We start from the raw sequence: 11568 nt of genomic DNA on the forward strand, positions 1-11568 counted from the left end.
CAAATGTGATCATCTACCAAATATTGGCCAATTCCATCTATATAAATACTGGATTTCTTCTAAGCCTTGGGGCTTAGGCAGCACATTTATGGACTTATGCTCTGGAGTCTACTGATTCAAAAAGACTCTTATTAGAAGGAAACATATGAACCTGAAAATATGAATAGCTTATTTATACTATAAATACTATATATATATACTATATTTATTGCTTGATTATACAGATAATATTTATGCAATAAACATAGTGACCAGTTATTTTTGCTTCTAGAGTAACTCTGAATTTCACTTTTCACGACATATTTTAGGAGTTGTATCTGTAGAGATTGCCTGTTTATTTTCTTTTTCTTTGATATTGACAGGATTTCCACTGATTCCTGCTTGCATACATGCTATAGCCAGAAGCCTATATTACAATGACAAGTAAGATATCATCTTTCTCTGATTTCTATTGGAACAAAGTAAAACAAAAATCTTCAACATAATTTCTCTGTTGTTCTCCCCTAGCTGCTGGATCAGTTCTGATACTCAACTCCTCTACATTATCCATGGCCCAATATGTGCTGCTTTATTGGTACGTAATTAAAAGTCTCCTTTTTTCACTATTGTTTATATTTCAACTTCATATTCTGAGTCATCTGGCCTATGGTAGCCTTCAGATTCCCAGTGGACACAGACAATGTGCTCTGTGTTGAACTGAAGAGGGTTTGATGAAGGCATTATATTATATAAAGGTGTTGGCAGGAAGAGTAAGGAAACTAATTCATAAGGAATAGTGAGGCACTAGGGACCAACAGTGGGAAGTTGTTATCACAGCAAGACCAGCAGAGGAGACAGAACAGAGTTACTGGGTTTGAGCAAGTTCTTGGAGGAGTCGTCCAACAGGAGCCCTGGCCTTGGGTAGAGGAACATAGACACTGCCAAAACCACAGCTTGGCCTGGAAGAGAAGGAGAAAGAAGTATTCAAACTTCTCTCTCTTCCCATGCTCTGATCTCTTAGTTCCTCCCACTGGCCAAGTGCAGCAAATGTCAGAGGGTAAGAAAGCCTGGGTGATGACGTAGTTCTGAGGAGCCGCACAGGCTCCTGGGACAAGAGCAGGACAGAATAGGGGAGAGGATGGATGCAGGAATTGAGGATGGCAACCAAGAAAAACCTAAACAGCTATATCAGTAATGAGAGTAATACCCCAATAAAGAAAAAAGAGTATTGTTTAAACTGTTGCATTATTATTATAATAATCATCACTTAATACAAGTGCATTGCACATTTTTATGTATGGTTACAAAGAAACAGAAGTTACACCTATGCCTGTACTACATTGTTTAAGTGGAAGAATAAATAAATACAAAATAATATGCTTTCTCTCAGACTGTAATGACAGCTGGTATTTGATTAATGTAAAAAGGTGATATGTTTCCCAGGCAAAATCCAAAGTTCTTTAACCCTTGTTTTCAGATTTCTTTTTTTTTAGACAAATATACTTCTATTATTTTACTGTATTTGCTAGCTGCAATTTAATATATGCTTATGTGTGAACATGGCTCAAGCCATCCTCGAATGTATCATTGTTAAGGCAGTCTCAAAAAGTATGTCATAACTAAGGTGGTAAACCCTGAAGGCTGAAGGCCTGTATTTAAATTCTTCCACCTCTTACCTGCTGTGTGAACTTAGGCCATTAAACTAATCACTATGTCCCTCAAGTGTCTCATTTGTAAAAGAGAGAATGTAATAATAGCTTTTTAAATTTTTTAACAAGGAATGCATCTGTTAAATGTCTGGTCTGTGCCTAGTCACTCAAGATAGCTGGTTCAGAAATCAATACATGGAATGTCTCATGGAAATTTTAATATACCTTAATGTAGACTTTAGTGAAATTTTCAGAGGCAGAAGTTTTTCCTTTCCTTGCTCCTTGTACATACTACTCATACTTAAGACATGTGTTTAAGCTATACCTTGAGACAGCCTAGCTGTGCAGTTTTTGTACTCACAAGAGCTGGCATTGAAACTAGCTTTACTGCTACTGGTGGGGATCTCAGGGCTGGTTCTGTTTTTTCTTTTGACCTCTCTGTGACTTTTTTTTTCTCATCCGTGGTTAAGGAATAATAAGAGTAAATACCCTACAGGATATTGTAAGGATGAAATGAGATACATCCTGTTAAGTGACTTTCAAAGTGTCTAGAATATAATAAACTCTCAAAAAATTATTTAAAGGGTTTCTTGACTTGTAATTTCTACATGATAACATGATTCTGTTCTGAGGAGAGCACAAAAAAAAATTGAGATACATTTTTTTGGGCCTCTCAGGGACATATAAAGCAAATAGAATGCAAAATTTTATTTGACTCTGCAGAGTATATGTGATTCAATGCCTGAATCAGATTCAGGAAGAAGTAAAAGTACCTAGCAAATGAAAAATGTAACAACAGCAAATTAAACAATACTTGGGAAAGCCTGTCTACATCATCTTTGAGATGCGAGAGTAAAAGGTGCCACTGGGGTAAAATATCGTAGAAATATAGCCCAATTACTTCAGTTAAAAAAAAATACACATTATTTGCATAAAAATTTTTTTCATCGTGTTGGTCTAAAAAAAGATTGGGAGACTATTTTTCTGCCAAGATAAACTGTCTTGTCCTTCTTTAAGCTCCAGGGCCCCTCACTGGTCCTGGTCAATTCCAAGGTCTGGGGAGGAAATTGTTTATATGATCATATGGTTTTACACAATTTTTATAAATAAAATTTTAACCACAATCAGTTCTTTCCACTCAGACTTCCTCTGTCACATTTCCTTTTAAGCAGAGATGTTGGAGTGGCTAAAGCATTTCTGAGATCCTGCTAAGGGGAAGTTTGAAGAGCTACATTTGATTTGGGTTTTGTGAGAGATTTAGATCACTTTGGTGCATAAAGTGATCGCTGGCTGTTCTAGTCCAGCAGTGGCTTCCAGGTATCCCCTTCCCACCACTGGCTGATTCCTCCTGCTTCCTATCATGACCCTAGGCTGGTATTGTGACATGAAAATGTCCTGTGGTGTCTAGTAGATAGGTGAACTTTATGAGTGAGGAGATAAAATAGGTTTCTTCTCTTCTTAATTAGTTTTGCTCTAAAATAGGTGAGATTCAGGTATAGTTCATCTGATATTTAAAATTCTTGTTCTAGTTTTTATTTAAAATAATTGGAAGCATTTGCAGAAAAAATAAAGTAGAATGACTTTCTAGGATTCAGTTTCACACTTTAAACCAGACTTGCCATTGTGAACAGGCACTTTCTATTTAGAAATTGTCATACGACGGGCATCTAAATTGCAGCACTTCTACTGATTTTTATCTTTTATGACTTTTGCATATAATGATTATACAATAATCTATATTCTAAGTTTATAGTCAGATAAAAGGGCAATATTATATTTTTTTCTATGGGATAGTAGTAATTTTTATTTAGTCAAAACCTTTCAAACAGCAATGATGCTTAGGAAGGGAATATAGTAGTATGGGTGGAACAGCAGCTGATGTGTTGATTGTCAGGTCATTCTTACAGCTGTTGAAATAGTTTATTCTGATTTTGTCTTTAGCAGAGACATTCCTGTGTCTATAACCATATTACTTTTCATAGATGTGTTTCCATCAGTAGTATAGTGAGCTATATTTTTTGAAGCATGTGTTCCACTGAATTATCTAAGAATAGTAATGGAATATTTTTATGCCTAGTTATTTTCATAACACAAGTCTTAATCAGCATATGATTAAGTGATACTTTTTTATTGTTTTCTACATTAAATGAAATGCTACCACTATTTTCCAATTTATTAGACTATGTGAAAATTATATATTGGTATATAATTAAAATTTTTTGTATTATAAAAGAAAGCACAGATGCTACAAGTCAGGGAAAAAGGGAAAAAGAAAAAGAATAGTATAACAGCATAAAAGAGAGCCCTAAGGGGCTCTTCTAGAGTTAATATCCGTAATTCTATGGAAGGCATAGGAATGGGCATAGAGACAGTAGACAAAAGTAAAAGATACTGACTTGGCTCAAGATAGAAAAGAGAGAAAATAATATGAGGAGGGGAGAGGAGTAAGGAAGACATATTCCAGCAGAGCTCTGTCCATTTTCTGAGTAACTTAGTTATCCACACTATATTTTTGATGTTTTATATCTCCCTTACAAAGAGACTGTTTTCTCAGCCTTTCAGCTAACATCAAGTGTAAAGAGAATGTTTTCTCTTAAGGAAAGTTAACACACAGTAAATATGTAATTAAAGAAATTAATATAACAAAAGGCCCTGTGGGATGCAATTTTTTTTTTTAATCTCTAGGACTGAATTAAGTTGAATGTCAACTAGTTCAAGTGTGTGAGTCAGCCTGCTCTGATGTTAAAGAGCAGTACAGCACTGTCCTGGAGGAGTTGTTACAAAAACAAACAAACAAACAAAACACAGAAAAGATAAACCAAAAAGATATAAAATGATCACTATTATATAACATATATCTTTGGAAATTACCTAACGCAGGCATTGACACAGAGGAGACACAAATTAGAATTTGTTAAAAACAAATCTTTCCTTTGATCTGAGAATATTTAAAAGCTTTAGTTTTTGAACCAACGCAAAATTTGTTAGAAAATGAGCTGAAAAAAACACTCAGATATCCCTCAATTGAATATGTTCCACAATAATTTTGCTTCTCTAAAACCTAATTCCATTAAAATTGGTATACTTGTTAATCATCAGAATTCCAGAAATACAAATTATATCATATTCTTATATACTGAAAACATTCTAAGATTTATAAAATCACAGCTTCTTTACTAATGCTTCTTCAACATTAAATATGAAATAATTTTCATATGCCACTTTATTCTCTTCTAGGTGAATCTTTTTTTTCTATTAAATATTGTACGTGTCCTCATCACTAAATTAAAAGTTACTCACCAAGCTGAGTCCAACCTCTACATGAAAGCTGTGAGAGCCACACTGATCCTGGTGCCACTGCTGGGCATTGAGTTTGTGCTGCTTCCGTGGCGACCTGAGGGAAGAACGGCAGAGGAGGTCTATGACTACGTCATGCACATCCTCATGCACTATCAGGTATGGTGCTGGAGAAATTTGGTATTAAATGTATATGTAGCTTTGGCTTTATTTTTTACTACATGTACAGTAAGTTGGTTATAAAAATGTACTATATGTACCTTTTCTGTTTGAAATCAGAATATTCTGTTTTTCTCTTACAGGGTCTTTTGGTCTCTACAATTTTTTGCTTCTTTAATGGAGAGGTATGGTGATTGATACTATTCTTTTTACTATTTTATATTGTCTATCTACCTATCATCTATCTATCTATCATCTATCTATTTATAAGTATATATAGATAGATAAATATTTTTAAACATGAGATGAAATTATAAATTCCTTAGGACCAACTATTTCAAATTTTGTTTCTATCAGGAGAGAAACCATAGAATTTTTTTTTCATAAATGCAACTCTCCTTTCCAAAAGCTTGGGTCATTTTGGAATTCAAGGCTAGGGCAAATTCTGCCTCACTTTAAAATATTCTAGTAGTGACTTTTATTTATTTAGTCTTTTGACCCACCTTTTAAACTCTGGACTGTGACCTATGTGCAGCCCTGGCAATCCTTAACCTCATAGGACATGCATATCTTTTAATAGGAGAAAAACCTGGCTCATTTTATTTTACCCCTCTCAGTTTTATTTTCTGCCTGGCCTACAGTGTGGCCTTTGAAAATAATTTTATGGTAGATATGAAACAATTTTTAAAAATTAAACCCTCAGAGCCCTGGCCAGTTGGCTCAGTGGTAGAGCATCAACCTAGCGTGCAGGGGTTCCAGGTTTGATTCCCAGTCAGGGCACATAGGAGAAGCACCCATCTGCTTCTCCACCCTTCCCCTTCTCCTTCCTCTTTGTCTCTCTCTTTCCCTCCCACAGCCAAGGCTCCATTGGAGCAAAAAGTTGGCCTGGGCACTGAGGATGGCTCCATGGCCTCTGCCTCAGGTGCTAGAATGGCTCTGGTTGCAATGGAGCAATGCCCCAGATGGGCAGAGCATCGCCCCCTGGTGGGCATGCTGGGTGGATCCCGGTCAGGCACATGTGGGAGTCTGTCTAACTGCCTCCCTGTTTCCAACTTCATAAAAATAAAAAATAAAAAATAAAAAAATAAAAATTAATCCTTCAGTTATATAGGCAAGAAATGCAGTATGTTAGAAAATTTTAGAGAATAACATGCTCTAATTTGAAACATAGCAATGCAGTCTTGGAAATTTTAAGATTTTTATCCATGTCCTAATTGAAAAGTTTCAGGACTTTTAAAAACTGGTAATACCAAATTTCTTATGCATATGAACAGTGTTATAGCTCAGTAATTTGAACTATAGTGATTTAACTCTCTATGTTTTTAATCTACTTGACAAATGTTAACCTGTTGGAGGATTTTGGCAAAATTCAGCAAAGTTTAGAAATACAGATAGCAACCAAGTGAGACTGGGGCAATTGGTAACTGTGAAGATTATCACAAAACTTTAGATGCAAAACACATGGAACCAGTTAGCATAACTTTATAAGAACCATTCCTATGAAACAAATCAACATTGGAGATCATGTATATATTCAACACTGTGAAATATTGCTTCTTTGCTTAAGTAATATTTTACTTATTTCTCTTAGCAATATAATAAGCTATCAAGTGTACATTTTAAAGTAAAACTAAAATATATTTTAAAATATAGGTATTTATATATTTATTTATTTATAACAGGGTGTAGGACTATTAAACAGTAGTGTATATTTAATGTCTTAGAGTGGTGCTTCCATAATTCTTCTGCTCTCCAGAGGACAAGAGTGACTGTTTTCTCTAAAGTCAATTAGAAGTATAGACAGAAAATGCAATTAAGAAGAGTAGATATATCATTTTTTATAATAAAATTCAAATAGCAATGGTTATGTACCCCTATAAACTTACTATTTATAAACTGAATTAGACAATTTTATTTACTGCCTATATAGGATTTTACCACTAAACATAGATGAGACAGATATGGACCACATGTAAAAGAATGGGTGAAATATGAAAGATGTACTTCTGCATCAGCAGAAACACAACTGATTTTTATTAAGGGTAAATTGTAAATGTACAAAACATCATCATTAGTAAAATATTTTGTGATAGGAGGCAAAATGGAATAAAAGCACTGGTGTAGTAACTTGTTTAAACCCCAAAGATTCCACTTTGTTCTTGTATGTGATATCTTGGACAATACTCTGAACGTCCTGGAGTTTCAGTGCCCTCTTTTATTAGAGAAAAATAAAAGCAAATCCCTTACACAAGGATTAATGTAAGCTAAAAATATAAAATTTTCAGCACCATATTCCACCTTCAGGAGATACACAGAACATTATAGGTTCCTTGTTAGATTTTTCCGGTCACCATTTTAAAAAATACATGAACAATTAGGATATTAATCATATTGGACTCAAATCTCAAATTGGCCCTTTAATTTATAAAAAGTGCCCAGGGAATATCTACACTAATGCCTAACACTCATGTTCCACTCTATGTGTGTAAGCAAAAGAGATTCAACCTTGATCTTCTGCCATGTCCTAAAATTGAGAAAATTTTGGCAGGGAAAAATTGCAATAATACAACATCTTTGAGCCAAGTTGTTGCCAAATCTTTCAGTTCTTCACATCGCCAATATCTCTCTCCTTTTCTTCGTCTCTTAAGATACAATCCCCATTTGTGTATGATTTATTCTCATTTTAAGAAATACTATAATCCTGTCTTTATTGTCTCTCTCTTAGTTTTTCCCACTCTCATAACATGAAAACACAGCTTCCAAATTCATTTGGTGTGGTTCCAACTATGTCATGTACTTCAAAAGCATTTCCTAAGACTTGGTTTCCTTCTTGCTCTCCATATCAGGCCAGATAGCTTGCTTTAGCTTAATAACTCTGTTGTTGTCTTATTTTTACATTTTATTGATTTTATTTTTTAGGCAAAATATTTCTATTTGCGTTTCTCACTAGTTACATAATTGTGGCTTGACAAGTGCTCAGGCACATTCATCTCGTCTCTAGCCTACTCAGTAAAAAATGAGCAGTTTGCATAAACTAGGAACTCTAGTCATTAGAAGTATCCTCTACAGTCTAAGGGGTACATTTAACAACACCTGAGAATAGATATTTTTATAGAGTTAACAAAATTTTGTTGAGAACAACAGAATCCTTATTCTGTAATGAGACTAGGTAGAAGTTTTATATAAAGCTCTATTAACTATCATTTAATTGATTTAGGTTAAGGAGTATAGAGTTGGCTTCTTATCAGGTGATAAGGGGCATATAAAGTTGCAATGTTATTTTCTAAACAGTTTGTCTTACTATTTATATAATACTCATGTAAAATAATGACGAACATTTTAATATCTTTAATAACATCAGACTATCTTCCCTTCCAATAGCAATTATCCTTATTTTTGCCTAATAAATATTTTTATTAAAAGTTTATTAAAAGTGGACACTTTACTATTCTGTTGAACAGGTGTGATATTGTCTTAAAGAAAGCCAATGATAAAGTAACATCTTTATATAGAATAAAATACAAAACAGATATCTATAAGGCCTATATACATTTTAGTTAAGCTCATTTTTAACTTTAATAAATAAGTCCTCACAGTTCAGGAAATTAGATTTCCATGGGACTTTTTCTTTGTTTGTTTTTTATGATTTAGGTACAAGGAAGAAATAGGGTGATGATCTTAAATTAATCAAAGTAGTGCAAGAACAGTCAGCTATTCCAAAAGCCATTTTGACTTTTAGAGTTTAAGCTTTCCTTTTTAGGACTATTAAGTACTACATTTACAGCTAAGATATTACTTCCTATTAGATTCTTTATAACATTAACATAGAATATTTTATAATTCTACTTCCTTTCAACCAAAAATAATTAATTAATTAATTTTATTCAAAAAAATGTTTACTTATTGATTTTAGTGAGAGAGAAAGGGAGAGAGAGAATGGGACAGGAACATCAACCTGTTCCTGTATGTGCCTTGACTGGGGATCAAACCAATAACCTCCACACTCTAACCAATTGGGCTATCTGGCCAGGTTTAACCAAAACTTTATAGTGTATATCTTCAGTCAGTCTATCATAGTAACAAAGTGAGGGGAAATGAATTAGCATATGTTCAAGATCAAAACAATTCCCATCATAAACATCTAGATAATTGGCCAAAAGTCATTTTTATTTCAAATCTCTGAATATCTATTTAAAAGCACACTCTAAAGCCACTCTATTTGCCATTTGCTTATGTTCTTCAAGATATTACCTATGCAGATATTTTTATTTATTTTTATTGATTTTAGAGAGAGAAAGAGAGAAAAAACATTATTTTTTGTTCTAATTATTTATGCATTCATTGGTTGATTCCTATCTGTGCCCTGACAGGGGAATGAACCCATCACCTTGGAATATTGGGGACGATACTCTAAGTGACTGAGCTAACCAGCTAGTGTTAGGTTTAAATTACCTTAATTTAAATATGTCATTTGGAGAATTTAGAAATATATTACTAAACCATAAGGGCAACAAAGTACAACTGTTTCAAGATATAGTTATTGTTCTATAAATGATTTTGTTTCAAAAAATTATATGGCTATATTATTTTTTTCAGATATTGTTAGCACACATAAAGAAATAATCTTGAAAGTCCTAAATTCTGAATTTTATAATAATGAAAATTTTAAACCAATTTATTATATTTCTCATTACATAATTTTTGAATTATAGAGTAGAGAAAGCTACTGGGAAATTCTAATAACTCATTCTGACTAAAGAAAGAAATCTTTTGTTCCCTTTGGTAGTAAGTTCCATGAGGACAAAACACCTGCTGTTTTTTTCTCCCTTGAATATAGCCCAATATTTGGCATATAATAATTATTCAATAAAAGGTTGTTGTTGTTGCTATAGTTGATGCTGATGGTGGATGATGACTTATATTTCCTGTATCCCCACTTATTTTTTAAAAATCTTTTGTCCCTCTTCTTTTAACTTTCACTCATCATCTCATTCTATTTTTAAAAATATTGATATAAAATTCAATGTTGCACAACACATATTTTGTAAGTACATCTTGATTAACTATTTGTTTTACAATACATTTATATTTATTATTAAAGCTTCAAAAATAAAGCATGGGAAAGAAATATTAATATAATCTAAAAGTACAGAGTAATTTCAATGAATTTCCTAATATAAAGATGTTTCACTCAATGTAATTTTTTAAATTAAGTTAAAAAAGTAATATTATTCACTTAATAATGTTAATGCCTTTTTTGTAAAAAAAATTCTATAAACTTATTTTATTGTACAATATCATCATTATAAATAATAGATTACTCTTGTCCTTTTTGTTTCCTTTTGATTGACAGGTTCAAGCAATTTTGAGAAGAAACTGGAATCAATATAAAATTCAGTTTGGAAGCAGCTTTGCCCACTCAGATGCTCTTCGTAGTGCATCTTACACAGCATCAACAACCAGTGATTGTACAGCTTACAGTCATGACTATACAAGTGAACACTTAAATGGAAAAAGCATCCATGAAATTGAAAATGTTGTCTTAAAATCGGAAAAAAATGATTACATTTTACAATAGGGGCAGTATTGTTTAACTATTTTGTGCCGCTCCTTAGGACTTAGTTCTATGCATGACTTTATAACCAGAAGACTTCAATATTAAATGAATTTCTTGATTGCCACAAAGAAACCTTCACATGTATTCAGTAGTTTGTTGATCAATGTTTAACAACTAGCTCTATGAAGAGAAAAAGTCCTGATTTTTAAAGTTTGACAGTATCTATGATGTATAAATAGTCATACTATGGCTGATTTCAAGTTACCAACTTGATATCACTAAATGTAGTTAGGAAAAGATGACCACAATCAATTCTTGTGACTGGAATAAGCTAATTCTAGCACACTACAGCATGCATTCACAAATGAATCAGACTGTAAAATTTCATATACATATTGGGCTAAGATTACTGCCCCAGTAATTCCTATAGACTTAGAGGAAAAGTACCTTTTCATTTGTTGATTTTAAAACTTTATCCTGTATTCACTGGCGAAGTTGATTTTTTGCTCAGTGAGTATTCTAGCCCTTTTTGCATTTACCCTTTCAAATGAACCAGATAGTAACTATTCTTTTTGGTTTACACTCTTTTTCCCAATAAAGGCAACTGAGAAGAATTCCTTTTGGGTACTCATTTGCTGATGCATCACAGTTATACCCTGTGCCATATCCATTTTTGAGACTTGATAAATTATATGTATGATATGCAATCATGCTTTGGTATCATTAGGGAGATACCTTGGTTAATACTACAAAACACCTTATCATCTAGTTTCCCATCTTACTATATAAGTGGGAGGGAATCAGTGTTCCTGTATCTGTAAATAAAAGCTTTGTCCCTTCCATTTCTACTGTGTAGACAAACTAGCAAGTATTTTACATGAAGAATATCAGTGAAGGGTTTCTTATTCCTTGGAAGTTTGTAAAAAA

At 33.1% G+C, this 11568-nt stretch overlaps 1 protein-coding gene across 3 annotated transcripts in view; it reads left to right on the top strand.

Moving 5' to 3' along the window:
- The window catches only part of CALCRL (calcitonin receptor like receptor), a 100618-nt gene extending 89267 nt beyond the window's left edge, over positions 1-11351 (top strand). For all 3 annotated transcript variants that reach the window (XM_066280339.1, XM_066280341.1, XM_066280340.1), the window contains 5 exons: positions 363-423; positions 508-574; positions 4866-5084; positions 5228-5269; positions 10438-11351. In XM_066280339.1, the coding sequence (XP_066136436.1) occupies positions 363-423; positions 508-574; positions 4866-5084; positions 5228-5269; positions 10438-10662 (614 nt within the window). In that variant the 3' untranslated portion in view covers positions 10663-11351. The remainder of the gene's footprint in view (positions 1-362; positions 424-507; positions 575-4865; positions 5085-5227; positions 5270-10437) is intronic.
- Positions 11352-11568: the final 217 nt, after the last annotated feature.

This window comes from Saccopteryx bilineata, chromosome 5, assembly GCF_036850765.1.
Source record: "Saccopteryx bilineata isolate mSacBil1 chromosome 5, mSacBil1_pri_phased_curated, whole genome shotgun sequence".
In the NCBI taxonomy this organism is placed as follows: Eukaryota; Metazoa; Chordata; class Mammalia; order Chiroptera; family Emballonuridae; genus Saccopteryx; species Saccopteryx bilineata.